The sequence below is a fragment of the Pygocentrus nattereri genome, chromosome 18 (assembly GCF_015220715.1).
Source record: "Pygocentrus nattereri isolate fPygNat1 chromosome 18, fPygNat1.pri, whole genome shotgun sequence".
NCBI classification, from domain to species: Eukaryota; Metazoa; Chordata; class Actinopteri; order Characiformes; family Serrasalmidae; genus Pygocentrus; species Pygocentrus nattereri.
This window is the reverse complement of record NC_051228.1, coordinates 4450569-4478530: the sequence shown is the minus strand read 5'-3', so window position 1 is coordinate 4478530 and position 27962 is coordinate 4450569. Positions and strand designations below refer to the sequence as shown.

The 27962-nt window shown below is 38.9% G+C and overlaps 2 protein-coding genes across 2 annotated transcripts; one reads left to right on the top strand and one right to left on the bottom strand.

The window, feature by feature from the left end:
- Positions 1 to 4970: 4970 nt before the first annotated feature.
- Positions 4971 to 6541, bottom strand: zgc:113625 (uncharacterized protein LOC553227 homolog). Its single transcript, XM_017715194.2, has 2 exons — positions 6399 to 6541; positions 4971 to 6142 (listed from the first exon to the last, which is right to left on the bottom strand). The coding sequence occupies exons 1-2, from the start codon at positions 6448 to 6450 to the stop codon at positions 5406 to 5408; spliced, it is 789 nt and encodes a 262-aa protein (XP_017570683.1). The 5' UTR covers positions 6451 to 6541; the 3' UTR covers positions 4971 to 5405.
- A 305-nt stretch (positions 6542 to 6846) lies between these two features.
- Positions 6847 to 9600, top strand: LOC108437822 (immune-associated nucleotide-binding protein 9-like). Its single transcript, XM_017715193.2, has 5 exons — positions 6847 to 7473; positions 7579 to 7652; positions 7737 to 7880; positions 7990 to 8112; positions 8635 to 9600. Exons 1-5 carry the CDS (start codon positions 6908 to 6910, stop codon positions 9288 to 9290), a joined length of 1563 nt encoding a protein of 520 aa, XP_017570682.2. The 5' UTR covers positions 6847 to 6907; the 3' UTR covers positions 9291 to 9600.
- Positions 9601 to 27962: the final 18362 nt, after the last annotated feature.

The window sequence follows — 27962 nt, the reverse complement described above, 5'->3', positions numbered from 1 at the left end:
AGGCAGCTGGAGGTTGGGAGAGAAAATCGAGTACTTCGATTGCCTCCAGATTGAGGGTTTTTTTTCTTTCACCTGACTCCTCACCTCGATGTGAATTAGAAGCAGTGCACCGAGTCAGTCTGAAGGGATCCCAACAGCCAGTGAAAACAGTGCATGTAAAAACAGAAAATGCTGAACAGATGTTCACATATGTAGCGAAGACTTGTTAATATGAATATTTCTTAGTCTTGAGTTTATGGTGGGTGCACCAGGCCCAGGCCCAGACGTTAGTAGGAGTAGCTCAACACGAACAGTGAATTTATGGCATTTATCGGATGTTTGGGACCGATGAAGATCAACAAGCGGATTCTACCCAGATAAGCCACCGTGGAAATATGAATTAGATCCTCAACTAGCAGCAACCACGCAGATAATGGACTGTTTTACTTTGTTTGAAGGTTAGAAGTTCTCAGACCGAGGCATCCCACTTGACTGGTCTCAGGAACTATATAGAATATATAATTGTAATAATTATAAATAATTCACAGTATTAATTAAAGATTAAGAAATGTAAATAATTGTAAATGACATTGTTTAGTTATTTATTATTATTTTTATTTTTATTTTTTTATTTAATAATGTAACACACTGAGTGTTACAAGACGAGGCAGAGTCAAAATGGCATTGAGATTGAGATAAGAGAAAAAAAAACTCTCGTCGGTGCTTTACTGGTGGGATTTCCAGCTCTGTGGTGATGCCTGCTTTTGTGACAGATCAGACTTACTGAGGTGAACTCTCCAAAAGGGGTTGGTACTGCACCAGCAGGGGTGCTCAAGAAGGATGGAGCTTGAGCCGAGCAGCTTCCCTCAGAGAACTGAGCCTCAATGAAACGAATGACCATATATAACGCAATTGTTAAGCCGATCAAGAGGGCTCTTTTACAGTTCAAAGGCAAAAGGAGCAGGGGGGGTTCTATCTGAGTCAAGTGCCATTCTGATAAAATCTCAGATCCATGAGCCAAATGTGCTTCGCACCTTTCTTCTGCGGTGAAGAAAATGGTGGCGAAAAGAAGTAACAACAAGCTGCTGTATCCCCATGTTTGTTTCCCTTGTTAGAAACGAGGGTGTATGTATTCAGTTCAGTTGTTACCATTGATTGGTTATTGCGGGATTCTTAATATTTCATCAGAAACTCTTAAAATCAATGGGATACCCTTTGATATGGGATAGCCATGAGATACCCACTCTTTTGTAATTTGTTTGGAACTTACATGTCATTTAATGCATCCAAGGCTTTAGCCATGCACAAGCGCACACCCTCACAATGTACTTTGCGCCTTTCTTTTCAAAATATCACTCCATGTACCACATATTGTACTAGAGAATTACTAGATTAGACAAGTTTGTGCTTTATTTAGGGGTGCATTTCAGTGGTGAACTATGACCATTAGTGCTAGGCCTTCAATTTGGGCAATAAATGTTAAAACTCAAGAAAATAACGTGTGTGATAATGCTCATTTCAGTTAGCACCTACGGGATTTCTAATGGCATGTTAGTACTAATCTAATACTGAACAAGAATATTGCTTTGGAGTTCTGACTGGAGTTTTAACAGATGAGAAAGCTCACTTTGGTGTATCTAACTAGATACAATAGAGAAAAAAATTGCACCAGATTTTAAATGTCTTGTTTACATCTACAACTTGACACTAAGTTTGAATAGTTTTGCTCTAGGCAACAGACATATTTCTGCACATAACTAAAAAATGATACTAAATGTTAAATATAGGTTCGAAAGTGCCCTCTAAGAGATAGTATGACCGAAAACATGTTACGACTTACTCAAACTCTGTCCTTTATTATTAACCCTGCCAATGTCCTTTATTATGTAACATACATAATGTTATTGGAAAGTGAAAAAATGTCTGTTGCCCTGAAGGAACATTGTGCAATCTGAACCAAAAACATGTGCTACAGTTCTTGACACATATATATATATATATATATATATATATATATATATATATATATATATATATATATATATATATATATATATACACATACATACATACATACATACATACATACATACATTATATATATGTATATTTAAGTCAATGGAACCAGATGTTTTTCCAAGTAATTTTGGGCCAGATACCTAAAGAGGACAGCAATGATATATGTGTGTATATATATATATATATATATATATATATATATACACATACGCACACACATCACTGTTGTCAGAACAAAACCTCTAAAACTTTACAGGAGAAGGAAAAAACCTAGTATACTCTTAATGTTAGTCAATGGAACAAGGAGATTTTTCCCATGTCATTTTGGGCCATTTCTTTTGGTCCATTTATCATGGAGCTTTGAAACAATGTAAAGGATAACGGGTATTTTCAAATTATGTCAAAAATTCAAAAATGGAGATACAAGGTTTTTTCCGACAGCAGCTATGTATATATATATATATATATATATATATATATATATATATATATATATATATATATATATATATATATACATACACGTATATCATTGCTGTCCTCTTTAGGTATCTGGCCCAAAATTACTTGGAAAAACATCTGGTTCAATTGACTTACATTAAAAGTAAAGTAGTTGTTTCCTTCTCCTGTAAAGTTACAATTTTGGAGATACAATAACAGTGATATATATAGACTGACATAACTGAATCATAAAATAAACAATTGAAGCAAAAAATATGAACAAATGTCAAATACTTGTACATTTCGCAACAACAACTTGAATAACACCCTTTCTCAGCCACTCTGTCTTTTGTTTGTCATGTTCTACAGCAAAAAGCCATGCGCAGCTATGTTTTGCTGAGGTTTCTCACAATGTGAAGCTGAGTACAATTCCTGTAACACACAAATAGCAGCTTACTGAGAAGATAGATAACTTAGCACATTAATGCATAATTAGATGCTGATAGTTGATGTGTGCGATGATATGTGTGAATATTGAGTGTCTTATAATGGCTTCAAATGGCACTCAGTCTCATCTAAAACCATCTGTTCTGTAATCACTTATATAAAGCTCATAAAGAGATGATAAACCACATGAGCGAGTCAGGAGCCTGTCTGCCACAGGTAGAAAAGCATGATGATGATTCATTCTGAGTTTGTCCTGTTCAGGTATCTGGTAACTAAGTTGGTGAGAATGAGGAACAAGCTTCCTCTTCTTCGAACTCTGTGCTCTGTAATTATTTTGGGTAACATGGTGAATCACTCTGAAATGACAAAAATGTTCTAGCTACCTGGGGAAGCATGTGGTACAAACCAGAAGAACCATTTTGGGATGGAAAAAAAAATACACAACAATGAAAACTCAAAAGCAGATGAGCTCCCATCGCCCTACACTCACCCATTTAGAACCTGTTAGATATTTTCGTGTAACTTTATGAACCCCTGAACAAGCCATTATTACACACCTCTATAACCCATGAAGAGCTCTGTTAGTTTGCATTGAAGTGCCTGTAGCTACTGATTAATAAACCTTGGTTTGTAATAGGCCTGGATTGTTAAGGGGTTGAACATCAAGTTACCCAAAATATTCATTGTGCTTTAGAGTTTTGTACCTCACACCATACAACTTGGGGAACTGTTCAAGAAAACATTACCAGACATCTTTCCCCAATTATGTTCATACATCAAATAAACCTCACCAGAGTTCATCTGGACCATCCCCCTCAGGGGGGGTTCCAGTCAAAAACAGCATTTAAACTTGTTCTAAAGAAGCACACTTACAGAGCAGTCGCAACAGGGTTTCTTGTAATTGAACCAAACCTGCTAAGATTCAATAACATGATAGTAATTCAGCTACAAATCCTTATGGTTATAATTCAAGTCAGAAAAATATGTAGAATATGATAAAAAAAAGTTACTTATTTATTTATTTTCCTGAAAGCTCACTGCACTGCAGAAATACTCCTGGTATGCATCTGTTCTTTGTTGCTACAACATATAGAAGTTGGTGACAGTGAAACACAGGAAAGACCTGAAGGTCATGGACTAGGCCTTAGTCATATCACATTTATGTAAAGAACACATTCCTTTGAAATATGTTGTAGGAAGAAGAACAGCAACATTATGTATTGAGGTCTCAGGTCAACAACAACACCAGGGTTTTTGTTAGCTTACACTTCATTTAATTGGAAAAGCCCTGAGATTTAAAACACAGCCAGACCTAAAAGATCCTTTGGGTTTGTTTGATTTAGGTTGGAGGCTGTTGGTGAACATCGAGGGTTTATTTTAACATAAATATCCAGAGAATTTCCAGGCATCGTGGGTGAACAGGTCCAATAAGAAGTGGTTAGATGAGTTTTATGTGAACAGTAAATGTCTGCGTGAGGCCTTCACACTCTCCATTCCCGTCCCATAGGCTCTTAATGTACCTTTAACATTAGATATATAAATGAGCTCTGTCCTGATTGGCTGAAATGGGTTGAAATCATCCGTAATGTCAAAAAGAAAAGTAAACGTTAGTTGAATCTTTTGGGGAACATTTTGAAGGCTGCATTGTTCTTCCTGACAGTCAGGAACAGCACCATGTGAACCTAAATGGGTGACAAAAATGTAAATATGTATTGATGGCATAACCATAATGCTTATGGTTAATGTTATGCATAATGTTATGGCTACTTAGCTTTCATATATAGACTGTCATCTTTCATTTCAACCAAATTTTTAAGGAAATCTTTGTCCACACAGATTAGGCTGCATTCCGGTGCACCTCACACTCAATTTCTGGGCTTTGGGTCCTGGGGTGTCCTGTTGCAACTGCACCCATTTTAGATTTGGAATATAGAAGAAGATATTGGAAACAATACTGTTCAGGAATCAGCATCAAAGTCAAAGCACTGGTCCAGCACTTCTTATTCACATGTAATTTTTTAATAACAATTAAATAATAATAAAATAATAATAATTATTAAATAATAATTTGAAACAACCAAATGTTGACAAAAACAACCACAAAATAGTGACATTTTATTTAAATGTACAATAGTTTCTATTAACATATAAACATGTTGACTTTCCAGCATAGAATGGCCATCCCAAACTAAAAATATACAAGGAGGTACAATATTTGCAAGGGGTCATAATAGTTGTAGACCTAAAAGAGTTTCTATGGTATACAGACAGTGCTCTAAAGATAAGAATTCATACATAAAATCTGTTTCATAAAAAAAGAAGTGTTCTAATGAGATGAATTTAAACATATTTTTGATAATACTTTTACACAGATATCAGTAAAGATAATGAGAATTGGACAGAAACACAGATTTTCTGAAGATGCAAAGCTGTAACCGAATGCCATAAAGATATCAACAATGATTTCAGGTTCAGCACAGTTATGAAGCTCTACTAAGTGCATGTGTTGCTAATAAAGTTTACAAAGTTTCATAAAGATCTTTCCTGAGTATTTGTTGGAAAACAACAATTTTCTGATGCAAAGCCTCAAGGAAGCTGAAGTCATATTTTTGAAGCTCTGCCTGCTCCCTTGCTATCTGTTGCTGTTTGATTTTTCGTTCTGCTTCTTCATACATCTCCTGGGTGAAGTAACTTCCCCCATTGGCTGCGACCATCTCATCAATCTTAACTATAAGCTCTACAACTTGATCTCGGTTTTTCATGTTGTTGTTGTTGAAGACAACGTATCTACTCCCACAAGTCTGGACGACCTTGTGGAGTTTTGGGTGTCCAGTAGACACATAGTCCTGTATCGTTTGATCTTTCAGCAAATCTCCATGTGTGAACACCAAAATCATGTACTTAGCGGCTTCTTTTCCAAAGAGCTCCTGCAAGGCCATCACAGCGTTTTGCTCTTCTGGGGTGAAACGGCCGATTTGCATCACCAGCAGGAAGACGTGAGGTCCGGGCGCTGAAACTTGAATACATTTTACAATTTCCTTTTTGATGCTTTCTGTTGTTTTACTGGTGTCCAAAATTCCCGGAGTGTCAATTACATAAATGTCTCTTTGGTCATTAACCTTTTCCTTTTGGCAAGTCTCGGTAACCGAGTTTGCAGAAGGACAAGATTTAAACACTTCTTTCCCAATAATAGTGTTCCCAAGAGCACTTTTCCCCACTCCAGTCTTGCCTATCATCACTATACGAAGTGGTCGGCCTGCCAACACAACAAAATTAGTGATTAAGTTTGAAATTTAACTTGTAAGGCTATACATATGACAGGTTATATGGCAGTGATCAGGCCCAGTTTTTACCATTATCTTTCTGTTGTATTTTGATGATGCTAAAAATGAAATAGATTATGATAATACATTCAGTCATTAATATTGAGTTTTCCAACTGCACTGAAAAGGTTATTGATTATATATATTTAACAATAATTAAACAGACTAAACAAGAAAAAGAAGACTTACCTTCTGGAAGGGGAGTTGCTCGTCGGCATTTGCAGCAGAGACACTTCAACATTGTCGTGTGGAAAGTATGCTGCACTCAACAATGTTGTCAGGCAATTTCAAGGCAGCTGAGATGGCATCTTGTCATACAAGGCTTCACTGCCACACCTCTTTTTCCCTTTACTCTCAAATAACAAGCACTGCAGTTTTTATTTTCATTTAAGCAGCTCAGAGTCTTCCCTAAAGGTTAAAGTCCAAGAAAATGACCTAAAATCTGTCACAAGGTAAGATAATCTCATGTTTGTATTTGTGCTTTTTTTTGTGAACTGCATAGGTGACTAGATTTCATAGATACCAGGAGTGTCAAGAAAATAAGTGTCTCTTTTGTCAAGAACTTTCTCCTTTTGGCCAGTCACTTAATCTACTCTTCTTTTGACATTTGAAGGTTCGTCCTCGCTTTAATGCCATTTGGAGACTGATTTACGGTGTGCTTCGTCACAAAATACACAGTTTCTGGCATTCTGTTGACCATGGAAGACACAAACAGTTGCGCCTCAGGCATCAACATGCTCACTGTCATCCTACTGGGAAAAAGTGGCAGCAACAAGGCACTGATAGGGAATACCATTCTAGACCATGAATGTTTCAGCCCAGAAGAGTCCACATGTAAGACAGCAGTGCTGCAAATGGACAGTGGGATGTGCTGTGTCATAAACACTCCGGACCTTTACCATGGACAGAACCCTGGCTGTGAGAATCAAGCCTTTGAGAAGATAAAACCGTCTTTCCCAGATACATATGCATTCCTCCTGATCATGCACGATGACCACGTCTCATCAGAAGAGATGGCAATGTTGGAACAGCTGAAGCAAACCTATGGACAAGAAGTAGTGGACGACATAATCGTGGTGCTTGTCAAATGTGAAACAATGCCATTAAAAGAGTCAACATCTACAGCTACAAACCACATTCAAATGATTATTGATCAATGTGGTGGAAGAGTTTGTTATTTTAAACATGGCATGAAGAGCAAAGAACTGAAGGATCAGTTGCTGACACAGTACGGCAGAATCCAGCAGAAGTGTACACCTGAGAGGTAAGAGGTGCAGCAAAAGATATTGACTGAATTGCTTCTTCTTATTTCTGACCTTGACAGTGGTTTCACTAAGATTTCATCCTATAACTGATCATAATCTTGTAGGTCAGACGAGACCCTTGAGGAACCTGATAAATCTGGTCACCTAACGCCTGAAATGGAAAAGGCACCATCAGCTGGTAATGCTCAGCTTATAATTACTTTAAAGCATTATCCATAAGATATCTTCTGCAACTGATGTTGTTCATTTTGGTTGATAACAGCTTCGTCTGCCTTGTTCGAGACACCAGCTGCAGCCATGCCTGAGGAGGAAAAGGTAGAATTTAGGATTTACGAAACCATTCTGACGTCTTCTAAACCATGTGACATAAAGCAGGAGCAGGAACAGGCACAACCTATTCCACCTGGTAAAGTTCAGCTTACCTTCACTTTTTTTAAGTGTCATCCAGTAGAAATTCAAATGATGATTTTAGCACATCTTCTTTCATTATAGCAACTACAAATTCTTTGTTGTAGAAGCGGAAATAGTTGCAGCTGCACCTGAAGAGGATAAGGAGCGATCTAGGATATACGAAACCATTGAGAGAACTCCTGAGCTCTTTGGTGAAAACCTGGAGAAAACCCAACCTAAACCAGCTGGTAACTTTTGCTCCTTTTTGTGGTAACACCAATATGCTTGTAATGCTCTTATCAAGCCTTAAGCTTGTAGTTAAATAGTTGCCTATTACTGCTTTATTAAGCAGAACATTCATATTTTAAGTATAAGCAGAGCATTTTTATTGGTGTTTTATGTATCATAGTCTTTTGTACAACACTTTAGGTGTCCATTATAATGCAGTTATTAAGTCCATCAAAATAACAGTCTTGATGAGGCTTTATGAGGGAATTATAATGGACACCTAAATTGTATTGGACACCTAATTATCTTATTAAGGACTAAACAATTACCTTATTAAGGACTTTATGAGCCAGTTAATTACCAGCTACTAGCTGGATAAGGCTTAATAAGTACATTATAATGTTAAAATGTTACCCACCTTCTTGCACGATAACAGCTACGACCACTATGCTAGCCCCTACTGCTAACCATAACCATATGCGCCTTTTCAAACAAGTATGCTTGTGTCAATTCTTAAGGCCATGTTAACTCTTTTAATCCAGAGAAGAAGTCAGCTGAAGCCATATTTGATGGTGAGAGAAACGTGATGACCATTGTGCTGTTGGGACAGACCGGCAGTGGGAAAAGTGCGACTGGTAACACCATACTGGCTAAAAGACATTTCGAGTCCCATGCTAGCTCTACAGCCACAACACAGGAATGTAAGGTAGCAGAGGAACTGGTCTATGGGATAAGGATCAGGGTCATCGATACGCCAGATTTCTTCAACGATGACCTAAAGAATCCAGAGAACCACGTTAAGACTTGTAAAGAACTCTCTCAGCAGGAGCCTGTGGTGTACTTACTGGTTATGCACATGGGCCGTTTCACAGTGGGAGAAAGAGAGAGCGTCTCAAATGTACAGAAAATGTTTGGGGAGGAAGTGGTCAGAAAGACGGTCGTCCTGTTCACAGGCAAAGAGAAGCTCAAGGGGGGGAGTTTAGAAGAATACATTAAAGATACTGACCCGCAGCTTCAGTTGCTGATAAAAGCTTTTGGCTCACGATGCCATGCTTTTGACAACAACGATAAAAGCCGTCATCAAGTCAAACAGCTGATCAAGATCATCGTGGAAATGCAATATGGAGGAAGAGACCACATTAAAGACCATTACCCCAGATACAAGAAGTCAGATCACAAAGACTGCCGAGTTCTATAGGCTGCTATTGGCATCTAATGCCAACGTTCTTATATTAATGCTAACTTTACAGTGTAATAGGGCCATCATTGGCGTGAGAATGCCAGCCGTTTTAAATTAGAGCAGTATCCCTGCTGAAAATGCCCATGCTAGACATGCCAGCCATGATACTACTGCAAGCAAAGGCTAGAATGATTATTTTAGACTGTATAATATATTTTTTGGTTTACAGATTGTCACAGGAAAGCAATATCTAGTCATTTTTCTAATGCTAACATTATTGTTGAAGTTCTAGCAGTAGGATAAGAATTCTCGCTCAGTCAAATCAACACTGGCATTCTTTGTTAAAGTCAGCATTATTATACTAGACTGTGCGCTAGATTACTAGAAGGGAAAGAATATTGCTATGTAATGTTAGCATTGTTATTTCCAAATGATTATTATATAATTATTATAATATTAGCATTAGCATAAGAATACTAGCTCGGTTTAATGTTAGCAGTGCTATACTGATTACTAAAGCTAGCATTAATATACTAATATACACTATTTGGACAAAAGTATTGGGACACCTACACATTACATTTGCTCCTGAGTCCAGCGGTGGCATGCTTTGCACCACTTTCCCTCGATGCTCGGCATTGTGCATTTTGATCTTAGGCTTTGGTGAAGCTTCTTGGCCATAGATATCAATTTAGCGAAGCTCCCGTTACACAGCTTTTTATTGCTGATGCTGAGGCAATTTGGAACTCTTTAGTAAGTGACTCAAAAGAGGACAGGCACTGTGCTTCAGCACTCAGCAGCCCCACTCGGTGGGTTTGCAAGGTCTACCACTTTATGGCACAGCTGCTGTTGCTCCAAGTTGCATCTATTTTACAGTAATAGCACTTATGGTTGGCTGGGGCAGATCTAGCAAGACAGAAATTTCACAAAACTGACGTGGCGTCCCATCACAGTGACACGTTTAAAGTCGTTTAGCACATCAGTACGACTTATTCTACTGCCAGTGTTTGTCTATCAAGACTGCAAGGCTCTGTGTTCAATATTATCAACCTGTTATCAATGGGTGTGGCTGAAACAACTGAACTTAATCATTGGTGTATTGGTCATTTTTTTGTTTTTGTGTTTTGTTTTTTTTGTTTATTAATTTTGGATATTTTTTTCCAGCCTAATGTGTCACAATGTGAGCTTTTTCTTTGTTTTGTGCACAGTTGAGTTGAAAGATATGATCTTTCTCTTTTTTTTTTCATAATTTCAATTAAAGTCTTTCAAAACGGTTTCATTTTATATTTTTTTGTTTTATTTATTTCACTCTTTTCTATTTTTTCAATATAATTATTGCACCTGCTTTCCTTTAATGCAAGGCATTTAGCTTTGCCTGTGTCAGTTCCTGTGTGACTAGAAATCTTTGCGGAATGCATTGAAAGGATTTTCCCACATGCATGACTGTGAATCGAGAGCTGACATGTTCAAGATTCATCAATGCAGAATTAATAATATAACTCCTCTGAAATCCCCACATATATATGATATAACCACAGGCCATTAGTAGCACTTCATAAGTACACTGCAGGTGCACCCATTATGGATGTTATTTGGTGAGCATCCTATCTAGGGATGGGGGTGTGTTAAACTCTAACCCTATTTGTGGGTCCTGTTGCCTAATCAACTTACATAACAGTTTCATATTACTGAGTAATTCATTCTGGATACTGCATTCCCTGATAAGAGTTGGCAGTTTAAGTCCTCTTAGATGGGTTAATATTATTATGTACACTTCTAAGTTGTAAATAATAATCATATATTTCATTGAGCATGAAAAGAATGCATGAAATCAAATGTGTTGCTCAGGGTAAATGATTAAGGTTAATAACTGACAGTAATCCTGGAGTTTGAGGGGTTAATCTGTGGTGCAGGATCCAAGCGTATTTCTGTTGTCAGGCCCTTCCACCGTCTCATGACTTCGTGAAAGCTGGAGGCAGGAGCGGTGCCATTTGAGCGAACCCCGGACAGCAGGGGTCAAAGAGACGGCCTCACACTCAGGGAGCGGTGACAGAGCAAATGGGTGAGAAATGTCAGTGAGCACTTCGCCGCAGCGCAGAGACCACAGCTACTCTCACAGAGCTCAGCACTGCGCTAAAATAGCACGGCCGCCGCTGTTCAGGTACTACACGCAATTCCCAGCTTAGAACAGAAAATATATAGCATTTCATATTTATATATATATATATATATATATATATATATATATATATATATATATATATATATATATATATATATATATATATATCGCTACTGTCAAAACAACATCTCCAAAATACAAACTTTACAGTAGAAGGGAAAAACCTACATTACTTGTAATGTAAGTCAATGGAACCAGACATTTTTCCAAGTCATTTTTGGCCATTTATTTTGACCCATTCATCATGAAACTTATATACTATATAAAGGCCAACATGCATTTTCAAATTATGTCAAAAACTGAAAATTGCCAAAAATGAAGATACAAGGTCTATATATATATATATATATATATATATATATATATATATATATATATATATATATATATATATATATATATGTGTGTGTGTGTGTGTGTGTGTGTGTGTGTGTGTGTGTGTGTGTGTGTGTGTGTGTGTGTATATATATATATATATATATATATATATATATATATTTTCTTTTTCTAAAATAGAGCAAAACAAGCACAAATTTCATTCTTATATGCAGAGTCTTATTCAGTGGAAGCGAAAAATGGTAAGGAATAATCAAAAAAGGAAATAAGGGCCAACTGCAAAATCACAACAAGCCCGTCTAAGAAATTCAGGCTCTCAGCCTAAAGCTCTCCTGCATAACACTGATACAACCATGCAGATGTCATATGTTATCATGTATAATAACAGATCATATTCAGTAAACCAACAATAACACAACAAGCTTGGCAGCTGGTTTTGTTACATGATCGTGTTGAAGATTAGATTTACTTCCACACACCATAATTCCAGTGCACAGCAGTTTGCTTGCTTGTTGCACGGATGCATAGATTGATTGATTGTATTTTGAATTATAAACAACCTTGTAATTCAGACCGGTCACTGAAGCGCCTGTATTCAGTGTCAGGTTACCAGGTGCAATAATGTCCAGCTCACCACCGTACACTCTTAAATAATGGCTCTGCACATGTTGTTATTAAAGAAAATGGTTCTGCGTAGAACCAAAAGCATTCAGAGTACCCTTTGCATGACGGAAGGCTTTGTTGCAACATGAAAGGTTCTTCAGACGGATGGAGAACGTGCTGTGCATGGTACGTTATAGCAGCTTTTTGGGAGGGGTTCTATATAGCACTAAAGAGGGTTCTTCTTATGTTCCAAGCTAGATATCATTATAATAAAAGAACCCCAGAAAGGTTCTATAATAAACCATGCATCACACATCATCCATCAATTCCTTTCATGATGCAAGGGACCCTTTAATTGCGCAAAGGGTGCAAAGGGTCCGCTGAGTGTTTGTGGTTATATATAGAACCATTTTCTTTACTAAAGAACCTTTGAAAAAACAGCTTTTTGTCCACTTAGCCAAAACAAGCATATCATTGGTATAGCATATGTCATTTGAACACGACAGCTGTTCTCCGCATTGGGGAAAACCTTCATAATAAGTGGACCAATAGGAATGCTCCACAATTGCTTGGAATGAAACCTCTTTCAGTTGACTTCCATTGACAGTAAGGAGCGTTTTTGCTTTTTCCCTGTAAAGTTGCTGCTATGTTCTCTTTAGACAGTGGAGATATGACACATGCTGTCATGACATCAAACATTACAGCATCTGTTAACACAAATTGCTGAATATGATCGATCATGACAACTCGTGACAGCATATGACACCTGCTGCAAGATCTGTGGCATGGACGTTTTAATGTTATGTAGCAGGGTTCAAGTAAAGTGTTACCCGAAAATGTTCCAGTCACTTTGATCCTTTGAATTATGAGGTTCTTATGAAGACTAAATATGAGTCTGAATGTTGCTGCACACAATATAATACGGCAGTGACTGAGCTGACATCACAAGTCAGACCACCTCGCCGAAATACCCCAAGCAAATCTGCAGGCTTTGGTGGTTAAGTGGCTTTGGCTGTAGCTCATGGATTGAGGAGCCGGCGTTGGGGTAATGTGCAGTGGTGTTCGCTTGCTTGCAGAGTGGGTGTAGTTTTATTTCGAATTTTCATAATTTACTTATAAACATCCTGATAGTTCAGAAGATCTAGTGGCGCAAATGTACACAGGACAATGGATGAAAATGCATTAGAGGTGCTTTTCTAAAATAGCATTCATTTTTCCCATAAGGAAAAACGGCTTTGACCTGGAGCTCCTCATAGGGACCTGTTGCCTGCCACGCAATGCTGCATTCTTCCAGCCCTGACTCTCTGGAGAAACTGCAATTCCCAGAACCTTCTGGGAGAACATGTGATGATGAGGTCACAACCATTCTGATCTCCCTCACTAGCGTGTGACTTGTTTTAGTTAGTATAAAAGCCAGTCTTTAGCTTAGATCAGTGCAGGTATTGCTGCTCTTATAGAGCTACTGAGTGGTCATTCCTGGGTTTTGGTCGCTTTGCTTGGTTCTGATTTTTGTCGTTTTGCTGCCTTTGTATTCAGCCCTTTTGGAGCTGACTCTGAAATACGAACCAGCCAGTAAAGCCTCGTTTGTTTCTTTTTTCGGCATAAATCTGACTCGTTCTGTCTCGTTACACAGATGTGCAATGGGTACATTTAGAGGACTGTTGTGCTTTGAAGCTACTCTAGATATTGTCTTAATTCGTTTTCGTCACTGTCCAAATAAACGTCTATAATTTTTCTATATATGGGTCATTCTACAGAAACGTCCATCTTTGTGTCCCTAGCGTTTACAGATATACTACACTGGAAAAACATGTTAGAGTTACGATTAATTTAGATTTTAAAACAAAACTAAGTTATTTCAACAATTACACTTTCTTGAGCCTCAATTTAGCAGTTTTGGTTTTTCACTGAATTACCTAGTGTAAGGGGGAGCGAGGAGGCGGACGCACAGGCTGAGATAAGCGAGATTTATTATGGGCAAATCCAGGGTCATGGTCATAACAGTCCAGGTTCATATAGCCAACACGGACAGATCGGGGGACAGACATGACAAAAAAACAGAATCCACATCAAACAAAGTCCAATACAAAGATACAAAGACTGGCAAACACAGGGCTTAAATACACGGAACAATGAGGGACAGGTGAACACAATCAGTTACCAAACAGGGGGCAGGACTTAAACCAAAACCAAAGGAGCACATGGACAGGACTGGGAGGGGCCAACCGTGACACCTAGAACTCCAAGTACCACAAAAGTGCTTGTCCCCACAGTCATGTGTGAAGGGTGAGGCCAAGTGAAAAAAACAAAAACAAAATGTTTCTGGTATTGTAACTGCAATAATCTATACATGGCTATGAAATATATTGTAATATGAAATATAGGATAAGTGACAAAGCAAACAAACGCTCAATAAATATTCTAAAGTATATCCTGAACGTTGTCGCCTGGAGTCGTGTCACTGGTGTTATCGCATAACATAAAAAGTCACACCGATGACGTCACTCGTCTTCCTTTTGCGTGTTTTCTGAGGATCTACGAGGAAAAGCTCATGGTGAGTCCACTGTGTCTTTCAGTTCTCAGCCATTTTCTCATTTGGCTCCTGAACTCATATGAAGCTTTTAGCTGAGGTCGCTGGCGTGACCGACTTTATTCTGACATAATTGTGGGGGGAAAAAAAAGAATCCAAAAGGATTAAATGACATATTTTAGTGGATGTTCCACATGTGGTTTGATGCTCTGTAGCAGCCGTTTTTTTGTTAAATGCACTTTTCATTAAAAGCGTCTCTGGTGTTACCTTTATTACGTGTAACACCAATGACAGTAACACCGGCGACTCCTGTGGATATGGAAAAGTGGACGTTTCTGTAGAGTGACCCTTTTATTTTTCTTCAACATTTGAGCACAACAGCTGCCATTTACATTGTGTGAAAATGTCATGAAGGGTGGACAGAAATGCAAACACACTGCAAAATAGGTTGGAATACAGTCTCTTGAGCTCCATTAACCTATTACAATCAGTTAAGACAGTTTTCTGTTTTCGTCTGTAATTTGTTTTTTTTTTATTTGCACAATGACAATATTTAATGTACCGTTTCCTAACGAGCTCATTGCATCTGCATTAGTGCTTATGGAATGTATATGCAATCAAGTGCAAGGAATGTGGATGCAAGTGCCCAACATAATGCAAAACTCAATTCATGAGCATATAAGTCCCAGTTATAAAGCACCTACATTTATGTATGTGTCCCCATTGAAGAGATGGTGTGCCTTAACAAGAAGCAGCCCACTCACTGCTATTCCAAGAGCGTTCAGTGAGTATTGTAATAAGGATTTGATGTGAAAAGAGCCTCAGCTGGTCAGCCGACATGGCCTGTCCGTTCTGAGAGAATGCCAGCGTTTTGGTCTCCAAAGTATGAGTTGCCAGCTGCAGCCTAAAGTACCTGACCTTTCCCCCCCGCCCTCCTCCAATCCCCCCCGGGCCGCAGCCATCCTGACATTTCCAGCGTTCGTGCGTGAGGAGGCACGCTCGCTGTCTTATACCAACACTGCGCCTTTGTGATATTTAGGCTCGAAATGAGAGCGCCTTGATCTCTGACAGATGGATATGAAAGCAGGGAGCATTGATTGTTTTCTTAACACACAGTCATGACTCTTCTAATTAGACTCCTCGTGTGCCCTTTCAAGGAAAGGCCCTTTTAAAGGTTCATTTGCAGTCGATTGTTTCTTGGACCGCAAAGAATGCAGATGACTTCTTAGCTTTGTTTAGCTGTGGGGGGACTTTAGCTTATTGTAAATGTGGGAAGGATTAATAGACGACAAAGTGGTCACTTAAGACAACATGTAACTAACTGCGCTACCGAGAAGTGCCGCTTGATGGCAGTATAATCAGGCCTTATTGGCACGGACTCTGTCTGCCAAGGAGAATCACAATCTTTATGCACAAAGCAATGAGCATCCAAACTTTATCATGTGACCCTCCTGAGATCAGAGAATCATTTTCTTACAAATCGTACACTATTATACAGATGAAAGCCCAAAAAACTAATCAAAGCACAAATCCAAGTAATTTAATAATGTGGACTAATATGTAATATCAACATCAGTGAGCCTAAATTGGCTTTTTGGGTATACGAGCCACAGCAGGCCGTAGTCTTTCGTAATACACTCGGGAATGATTGATGGCCGCCTACTCTTGAGCTACCAGGGGTGAAATGCTTCTCATCAATAGCTCCATATTGTAATTAGAGCAATCAATAAATCCATTGATGGAGCACAAGATTAAGTAAACAGTAAAACAAAGGGCCTGTATGAATTCCTGTGCCGCTACACCTTCAAATGATCAGGGACTTTTATACAAGAGTATCATTGGTTTGAGTGTATAATTAGGAAACACTCTAATGTGTGGGTCATTCTACAGAAACGTCCAATTTTGTGTCCATGGCGTTTACAGATATGTAGCACTTGAAAAACATGTTAGGGTTACAATTTGTCTATATTTAAAAAAAAAAAAAAAAAAAAAAATATATATATATATATATATATATATATATTTTAACAATCCCTGCGATGGACTGGCGACCTGTCCAGGGTGTATCCTGCCTTCCGCCCGAAGACTGCTGGGATAGGCTCCAGCACCCCCCCGCGACCCTGACGGAGAAGCGGCTTTGAAAATGGATGGATGGATGGATATTTTAACAATTACATCTTCTTGAGCCATTAATTTAGCAAATTTATTTAATCAATTATCTAGAATTCCAAGAACCACAGAAGTCCAATACAATATATATATATATATATATATATATATATATATATATATATATATATATATATATATATATATATATATAAAATAATGAAAGGTATGGTCCCCAGGAGTCGTGTCACTGGTGTTACTGTGTAACCAAAAATCTCTTCTCTTGAAATAAAAGTCACACTGATGACATCACTTGACTTCCTTTTACCTGTTTCTTGAGGATCTATGAAGAAAAGCTCATGGTGAGTCCACTGCGTCTTTCAGTTCTCAGAGATTTTCTCACTCAGCTCATGATCTCATATGACGCTTTTAGCCGATGTCACTGGTGTGACCGACTTTATTCTGAGATAATTGTGAAAAAATAGAACACAAATGGATTAAATGACATATTTTCGTGGCTGTTCCATGATTGACAATGTGTGGTTTGATGCTCTGGAGCAGCCTTGGCTCTGGTGTTACTTTTCATATATGTAACACCAATGACAAAAGGTAACACCAGTGACACCTATGGAGAGATAGTGGAAGTAATTGTGGACCATTAAACTTAAGGCTTATTACGGAGACATTACTCAAGATTTATTTCTACTGCATTCCAGGCAAAAATGATCCTGCAGTACTGCGCAAAAGTCAGACACTCTTCATTTATTTAATTTCCAGGAAAAATGGCCATTCAGTACAAGGCATTCATTTTTAGGATACTTGTGAGGGGCTTTGATATATTATGAATTTTTATGAATAAGGAGAAGGTCAAAGAAAAACAAGGGGGGAAAAACAGGAGTTTCCAAAACTGGAGCTCAAACAATTATTGAGACAGAAAAAAATGGGACTCCTAACAACCAACTGGAATGCCTGGTAGACACCAAAAGCGCTCCCATCAGAAAAACAGCATTTAAAGCTTTCATCTTTCAGAGAGAAGAGAACCCTTTTTGGAGCTTATAGAACCTTTTATAATGTTCTTTAAAGAACCATATACAGCTCTTCCATCACAGAGAAGAATGGTTTAGCCATCCAAAAGGACCATGGCAAATAACCATTGCCCATACCAAAGAATCTACTGGCTGGCTTAGACACGTCAGTGTTACTGCAGTGCTGAGAATGATCCACCACCCAAATAGTACCTGCTCTGTGAGGGTCCATGGGGGTCCTGACCACTGAAGAACAGGGTAACAGAGTATCAGAGAAACAGATGGACTACAGTCTGTAACTGTAGAACTACAAAGTGCAGCTATACAGTAAGTGGAGCTGATAAGATGGACAATGAGTGTAGAAACAAGGAGGTGGTCAGAATGTTATGCCTGATCGGTGTATATGGGGCTTACGTAAACAGAATAGGAGCCTCTCTTTAGCAAACGTTGGCCATAATCCCTTATGAGACTGAATCATAATATGTAAGGATGGCATTCTCAATAATAAGGATGCAATGTGCCATAACTCAGCCCACCTTTCAATACTGTAATGATTAGCATAAGCAGCAGTGTGTTAAATGAAGTCATAAGTTCCCAATACGAACAGCTCTGCTTGTTCTACAAGCAACAGGGACAGTTTTTCCCGTGAAGAGAATCTGTCAAGACATTTGGAGTTGGAAATTTGTGGCATTGGCCACTTGAATTTTGTCTCTACACACTGAAAACGCTGGTTCTTCAAGGGTTGTTTACTAAGGGGAAAGGTATAATATAGAACCATGGACATTCAAAGAACCCTTTGCTAGATTAAAGGGTTCTTCAGATCAGTGGAGAATGTGCTGTAGATGGTTCTAATCAGAACCCATTTTGAGTTCTGTTTAGTCTGTGCACACTTAAAAATGCTGGTTCTTCAAGGGTTGTTTACTAAGGAGAAAGGTATAATATAGAACCATGGACATTCAAAGAACACTTTGCTAGATTAAAGGGTTCTTCAGATGAGTGGAAAATGTGCTGTAGATGGTTCTAATCAGAACCCTTTTTGAGTTCTGTTTAGTCTGTGCACACTTAAAAATGCTGGTTCTTCAAGGGTTGTTTACTAAGGAGAAAGGCTTAATATAGAACCATGAACATTCAAAGAACCCTTTGCAAGATTAAAGGGTTCTTCAGATCAGTGGAGAATGTGCTGTAGATGGTTCTTATCAGAAATTCTATAGCCCATTCTATGTCAATCTGAAGAACACTTACATAATGCAAGGAACACTTTAAGTATGCAAAGGATTTTTTGAGTGTTCGCAGTTCGATTTAGACGCATTTCCTTTAGTAAAGAACCTTGAAGAGCCGTCTTTTTAAAGAGCCTTCTTCTGTCCGTTTTAATGGATAATAAACAGTATGAATATTCTGTCATATGGTGTCAGAAACCACATAAGCAAGTCTGTCTGAGATTATTCAACATGGTCTGATTCATGAATGATAATGGGCGAAGTGGTGTTAGGGGTCTTGCCCAAGGACTCTTATTGGTACACTGTAGGGGGCTTGAACCCCAGTCTATAGCGTAGAAGGCAGAGATGTTACCCACTACACTACACCAACCACCATACTATGCAAGAGATAAGCTTATTTTAGCAAACACACAACTTTTGGCACCAAACACGTCTTGGCTGACCGAATCAGGTACTAGAAATCTGTATACATTTGATTCCTCTTCGCCATGGAATCGCTTTAAGGCAGCCGTGGTTTAGAACCAACGAGGGAAAATGTGGGAGGAATTAGCTGAAGGACATGAGAATTGAAACATTGAACGATGTGCGATGTGTCAACCTTCAACAAAGTGCTTAGACACTTCCCTCCCTCAGCAACTGAATCTATAGTTCCACAACAAAGAGGAAGTGTTCTTCCATTCCCCATTACGGCCACGGGATTGGCTCCATGTCTGAATTGCGGGAAGGATGTTTAAGTGACGATTGTGGAATCAATATCTCTGACAGAGCTAACCGCCGGTTGGAGTGACTCTCTTATCTGTGAGGTGAGGCTTTAATCATGAGGCTATCTCAGTACATCTTATCGGGGCTTCGCTTTGCAGGGCAGGTCAGAGGTGAAATTCTGAGATACGGCCTTCAGGATGTGTTTTACATCGATGAAGTTTTTAGCTTGCTGGCTGGTCAGAAGTCAATTTCTTTGTGCAAGTAAATACAAATCAATATGTGTAGCATTTCTTTTAGATTCCTTTAAGCTCTGCACTCTTAAAAAGATGGGTTGTTTGGTAAAGAAAATGGTTCTACATAGAACCATGAACAGTCTTTGATTAAAGGGTTCTTTACATAATGAAGGGGTTCTTTAGACAATGAGAGAATGTAGTGTAGATGCTCTATATAGAACCTTTTTTGGAGAAATTGTTCTATGTAGCACCCAAATGGGTCTGTTGTCACTACACTATGTCAAGTTGTAATAATAGAACAACCCTTTTGGGTGGTATATAGAACTCTTTTCAGAAGGTTCTATGTAGAACAGTAGATTTCTAGCACCTTTTCGGACATTTTCCATCAATCTGAAGAACACTTTCATGATATAAAGATGCATTTAATCATGCAAAGGGTTATTTGGGTGTTCTAGATTTTATTTACAACCTTTTAGTAAAGTTGCTTTACTAAAGAACCCTTGAAGAACCATCTTTTTTTAAGGGTGTAGGTATTAACTGGGTACATGTGAGGTACAAACTCCAACATACTAGATCATTACTTTGGGGAACACGTGTTTCCAAGTTTCAAGACAGTCAAAATCAGTTGCAATGCCAAGTATTAAAATGAAAAAATATATGATAAATATCTCATAATTAGATGATTATTTGGACCAATAAAGTGCTTCATGCAAACATACACCCAAAATTCACTGTAATGTCAAATGACATCAAATGATGATGATGAAATAAATCATTTATTTTATAAGGAAGAGATAAGGACCATAATAATAAGTGATGGCTACATTTTACCCCATGAAATGTACTGTACAAAAGAGACCACCCTTCTTTATCCTATTTAATTTCCAGGCAAAAAACTAGAAGATTAAATGTAAGATAATCCACTTGCATGAGGTAAGTAAATATCTAAGGAAAGTATGTTAAAACGAAAAGTTTCCAAAACTGGAGCGGAAAAATGGTGACAAGAAAATTTGAGAAAATGGGCCCCCTAACAATCACCTGGAAGAGCTGGTAGACCACCAAAACTGCCCCCATCAGATAAACAGCACTTAAAGCTTTCGTCTGCTCGAGAACGTCAAGCTCTACTTTTACTTCAGATCTGAAAAAACCTGCATTCATCCTCCCACTGTGAGAAGACAACTCAGTGCTGTGGGTCTGAAAGGATGTGTAGCTGTCAAGAAGCCCCACCTGTGATAAGAAATTATAAAAAAAAGAGGATTTGTGCTCGAAAACCTGCAATGCGAGAATGTTTTATGGACGTTTTATGGACTAAGGATTCTAAATTTTGGAGTTGCTATGATCCTAAGAAGTCCAAATGGTTTCCAAGACTGAACTTTGGAGGTTTGTTGTAGCTTTTTTCAAAAATTGAAAGCAAGTATATTGAAAAAAAGGGAGGCAGTAATAAAGGAGAAGATCAGACACAGATAAAGACTAAAACATTTGATATTATATTGCGTGGTTAAGGCTTATATGCAACTTTCTATTAAAAAGGTATTTTTCTTCCTTTTTCTTTGTCCTGAGGATTGTCTCTGACTTTTGCACAGTACTATATGTCTGTATTGATGCAGGCATGTGTAATTCTAGGTCTCTATGTATGACTGTCTGTGGTAAAAAGACAATATCACTTTGCTTTCATTTATTTATGGGGTGACATATCGGCAGCTAACATTCAATGCAATGTTTCTTTAATAAAATACACTCCTATAGTTCCTTAGCAACAAGTGTCGATGGCAGTAGTGCAGTAAATTTCGGAGTGTTTTTTCCTCACTCAGTGCCTCAAAGTTATTCAGACTAGTGTTGATATTCTCAATACAAACAGGCAGTCTTATAGTGTTTGGTTATAAACACTGTAGAGCTTATGCGCAGTATCAGTGCAGGTCGATGCTACCGGAGACGTGTTTTCCTTCCATTAGTCTACGTCCAGAGGGATTTCATTCACATGGCATGCGAGTAGTAATCCATATGTTTGGTGGTCAGTAAGGCCCAAAATGGAGGTAAAGACCTCCGTGCAAATTGCAATTTAAAACCAGGACAAGCCACGGAATAACTGGGATGAAATCATTTGAGCTACAAAACGTCTAATGATCGGAGTGCATCAATAGACAAAGCATGCCGAGCGTTATGCCGGTGCCTGTGGGACCGAGCGAAAATAGCCCGATGTGTGTTTTGTGGAAGCGAAGCGGTTTACCAATCCGAGATGCCTTTTTATAATAGCCTGCAGATACAAAAATAAGAATGCGCCCCATGAGCTCGGATCAGAATGCTACAGTATATTGAAAGGATGGATGCATTGAAAAGCTTTGGTCTACTAGATTTCCCACAGAAGAGTCGCAGCCACTGGAGGCCTCCAGAACTCCGGCTTTTGCACAACAGAGCCTGCCAGATTCAAACGCATTCGAGGTTTGATTCCCCACCTGGCACTATTTGCACGCCACCCCCACCTCCACCACCGATTCTCAGATCCTGCGTTTTGCTCAGTTCTGAAACCTTTACATCACAATGTAGCTCCCTATACCCCCCCAACCCTCGCAGGGAAAGCCTTCATTCTCTAATTCAGGATGAGAAAAGAGGCAGACAAAACAGCAACAAATTACAGAGAGAAGGGCATTAATGCTGACGAACACAACATGACAAGAAAATGGTGGAGAGGCGCGCCTCCACCGCTCTCTCGCCGCCCAAAGAGATTTAAATAATAAAAAGGCATCGGCTTCTGAACAAACAGGATAATTATGGCCTGCAGTCTTCCTGTCGCTGGTCCGGCGCGGCGGGCGCAGAAAGAAACACGTTATTACCACTCGAAGCTTTTTCTGCCAAGAAATTAGGGGACATCAATGTTTCATAAAGTCGCAGCCGTTTGGATGCGTCCCCGTGTTGAAAATCAACACATTATGACCGCTGCTCTACCCCGCGTTCCGCTTCTCGCCACTTACGTGACGGTGACTACATGCGAATGCAAGAGACTCTTTTTGTTGATAGTTATAAATTACAAAACACCATAAACTAACCTGAGACAAATTAGAAGCGGAATCAAGAGGGGGGAAAAATGAGCCAGCGCAATAACAGCATACGTTCATTTCATAGTCGGCGGGTCGGCACGGAGAGGGGCCTAATTTTAACCCAAAGATCTCGTTCCTGTTGGTTAGAAAGAAAAACGAGCTTTTTCATGTCTCTCTTTTAATGACAATAACAGTGACTCACCACAGAGGTAAAGACAGGCTTGTTCCAAGGGCAGTTATTTCCCCCAGATGATCAGACATGCATGAGCAAGTAATTGTTAATGAGCCTCTAATATGCGCAGTAAGTGCTTGGAATGACTTAATGGTTTAATATATTTTCTATTTGCCTTGGCCAGAGTTTGAGACGTGGCATGATTGAACGCGCAAGGCTTCGATAATCGGAGGGAAAAGGGGCAGAAGAAACTCGGCCGTAAACACAACGGCTGCAAAAAAGCTTAAATCATTTACATGCATGTCCATTAACCGCCTCCCACATCTCACCTGAATAATGTATCAACAATGCCCTGGGTTATTAATGAGTCCAGAGTGTAAGTATGCTAAATGACACTTAATGTGATTGAAATCGACTTCTAAAACTTAGCAGAGCAAATATCAGATCGTAGTACCTGTATTAGCTTTAAAGGTAAACACAGACAAGAAAGGAAATCTCTCATATAATAAGAACCGACCTCTTGGGGTCTAGAAAGTGAGACTGTTTTGTCTGAGAGCAGGCTTTCAGGAGTACTTCAACAGGATCCCGTCCGCTGTACCTGCACTCCAAGTCATTAGGAAATGTTTTTGTTGCCATGTGAGAACAACCAACCAATTATGACACTCGCTGCCCATTTTATTAGAAACCCGTACCTCGTAGGTCCACCTTGATGTTCTACCATTCTGAGGATGGTGATGTACAACTTGCATTAGAACATGAGTGGTTTCTGACCTCAGAGCTGCTCTTGATATAGTTTTGGGTAGTAGACCTAGTAGTGCTTGTACCACACATGACCATGTCAGTGTCGCTGCTGTGTTGAGATTGACCCCATCCTGTGGTCAGGAGCAGATGTGCTACAGTCTGTAATTGCAGAGCTGTATAGAGGATCTATAAGGTAGGTGGACCTCATAAATTGGCCAGTGAGAGCAAGGTAGGATTTCTAATAAAGTGGACAGTGAGTGTACAAGTGCCTGCAGTTTCCACATGATCAAAGAAAAAAAAAAAACGGCTGGTGGAGGAATGTGATATCAAAGAAACTGAAATGTGACCTATCCAGCTCCCCTTGCTACCTGTTGTTGCAATGCACTTGCCCTGCTAGTGTCTGAGTGGGTCAAGCGCCTGCAGAGAGGAACTCAATCTAGCCTGGCCTGATCTCATTCTACCCTGTAAAATGATTCAATCAGCCCTGGTGTGGGTATGGCTCACTGGAACCTGCAAGCCTGGGCCTGAGCTGTCTATCCAACAGTTGAGTTTGCTAGGATGTGAGAGCAAAGATCACAGGAGTAGTTTCCTCTGAGGATGGGGGGAACATGTATCCTTACTTTACACAATCTAGTATTTGTCCCTACTTTCAAAGTTGTGGGGAAAAGCTTGAATAAGAAGGATCTATACTTAGTGTCCAGCTGTCAAAACCCATGCAATAGAAATAGAATCGAACATGGGGTGATTGGCAAAAGTTCATCTGAACTTGAATTATATCACAGTTATATGGATCAGCAGACATCTACTTCCATGGTTACACTGCACTAGGTGTGCTAGTAATGAGTTCTGAAAAGGCATCCTTACCAGTGTTGCAGGTAATGAGGTACAAAGATACATTGCAGTGATGTGAATTTTTCTGTAACAAAGTGGTGCAACATTACAGCTTAAATACAATTATTTAAAATTATATTTCCTCTATATAGATTATTTGGGACAGTCCTTGTGCAGCTTTGATTGTGGATGTACACTGTTGGAAACAAAGGTTCTGTGCAAGTACATTTTTTTGTTCATCAAGGTAAAAACAATGTAAACACACCCTCAAAGGTACAGTAGTGGTTTGAAGGTCCAATTTTGAGCCTTAAATACGTTTCCAGGTGAAACGTTTTTGAACCTGGAAACTAACCGAATGTTTTAAAACAGAATACTAAAATAAAAAACCTGGAGACGAGACAGGAGTGATATAAAATATCATTTCAATGGATTATGGTACAGTTACTTTCCCTTACGAAAGGTACATTTGAGGGGACCACCCCAGTGACAAGAAGGGTACTGCCCCAGCAAGAGTTGTGTATTTTTTCTGAAAGTGTGTGTCTTGTTCAGACCCAAGAAGAGTGCCATGTTTTTCAAATAATTTGTACTGTGATCAACTATTTCTTTCCAAATACATGACTAAAAAGGGCCATTGAAGTTTTGGCAACACTTTCTATGAACCTTGTATTCAGATTGTAAATAAATTTACAGTGTTATAAAGCATATGTACCATAAACTTGCATATATATATATATATGTATATACACATAATCATAATGCATTATAATGTGTTCATAAACACACTGTACACATGAATGTTGTAATGTCCAACCCCAATTCCAATGAAGTTGGGATGTTGTGTAAAACATAAACAAAAACAGAATATGATGATTTGCAAATCCTTTTCAACCGATATTCAATTGAATAAACTACAAAGACGAGATATTTGATGTTCAAACAGATAAACTTTGTTGTTTTTTGTAAATATTCACTCATTTTGAATTTGATGCCTGCAACACATTCTAAAGAAGTTGGGACAGGGGCAACAAAAGACTGGGAAAGTTGAGGAATTCTCAAAAACACCTGTTTGAAATATTCCACAGGTGAACAGGTTAATTGGAAACAGGTGAGTGTCATGATTGGGTATAAAGGGAGCGTCCCTGAAAGGCTCAGTCGTTCACAAGCAAGGACGGGGCGAGGTTCACTTCTTTGTGAACAACTGCGTGAGCAAATAGCCAAACAGGTTAAGAACAACGTTTCTCAACGTGCAACTGCAGGGAATTTAGGGATTTCATCCTCTACAGTCCATAATATCATCAAAAGATTCAGAGAATCTGGAGAAATCTCTGCAAGTAAGCAGCAAGGCAGGAAACCAACACTGAATGCCCGTGACCTTCGATCCCTCAGGCGGCACTGCATTAAAAACCCACATCATTCTGTAACGGATATTCCCACATGGGCTCAGGAACACTTCGGAAAACCACTGTCAGTGAACACAGTTCATCGCTCCGTCTACAAGTGCAGGTTAAAACCATGCAAAGCAAAAGCCACATATCAACAACACCCAGTAACTCAGTGGTAAACACGCCACTGTCCCAACTTCTTTGGAACGTGTTGCAGGCATCAAATTCAAAATGAGTGAATATTTGCAAAAAATAATAAAGTTTATCCGTTTGAAAAATAAATATCTTGCCTCTGTAGTGTATTTTGTATATCGTATTCTGTTTTTATTTATGTTTTACACATTGTCCCAACTTCTTTGGAATTGGGGTTGTAATATAGCACAATATAACAAAGTTCTAGTATGTCTTTTAGTATATTTAGCCAGAAGATTACAACAGTAATTGGCAGCTACTTTGTTTAAGAATAGATCTTATGTATAACTAACTTTTCTAATTTGAGAGTTAATAAATTTCTGTATTGGCAGATGGAGCAGGAATATATGCATATCTGATGCTTACTGTGTAAGATTGCACCACATTTTGCTTTTAGTTACATAAGGATTTCAAGCAGTGCTTCACTTCAGTGAGCTCACTTCATGCCTTGAGCTTTTCTCTCAGTGTGTTGAAGAAAGGATGTAAGATATTGCTTGCTTAAGGTTTTTAAAATAAAATATATACTGTTGAATACACAAATTCAACTCAGTTCAAAGTCCTATAATATTATCTCACTTCACTTAAAGCCTGCAAAGACCACTTAGTGGTATAAAATACTGCTGATTGCACAACAGTGAAGATCAAGAGAGTGAGTGAAGTAAAAATATTACACAAAAAACTGGAGATAGGAAATGTAATTTGCAGAACTTCTTTCTCTCCCAGCTATCTTAAGCTTTATAGATCTGCAGTTGTGATGGCTAACATTAGCTAAAGTTAGAGTTTAACATTAGCTGCTTCTGTGCACAATGGACCAAGATCTACCTAAAGTTCCTATAGCTCCCAACATTGCATATCTGAAGTCACATCAACAGTAATGTGAGACTAAGTTTGCCGTATCATTGGGAAGAGTTCTGATCCCAGTAATACCACAGGTGTCCATGACTGGGGCATCAACGATCACAATTCATGATTTCCTAATGTCCCTAAAACCAAAACTACACCACTGGCAGGGAGATACATACCCTCTCCATCAGAGTGCCCTCTCTGGCAGCTGAGGCTGGACCGTAGATTCTTTGTTCGGCCACCTTCCACTCGAAACTGGCCACCGCCAGCCAACAAGCTCTGCCCCAACAGCCAAATAGCAGCTGCTACCCCCAGCAACAGTTTACGATGCCTATAAACAATCCAGCAGAGCTTGTGGATGCCTTCTGCTGTGTTACGACTGTGAGCTGAACTGTTATTCAGAGGAAAAAAGGCACCGCGATTGCATCATTCTGCTACAGTTGGCTTATGCTGGCTGGTGTTGCTGGGGCGAAGCGTTGTTTGGACCGTGCCTGAGTTTTAAATGCTGTTTGGTCAACATTTGTAAGAATGGGTTTCGCTCTAGTGAGAATTATTCA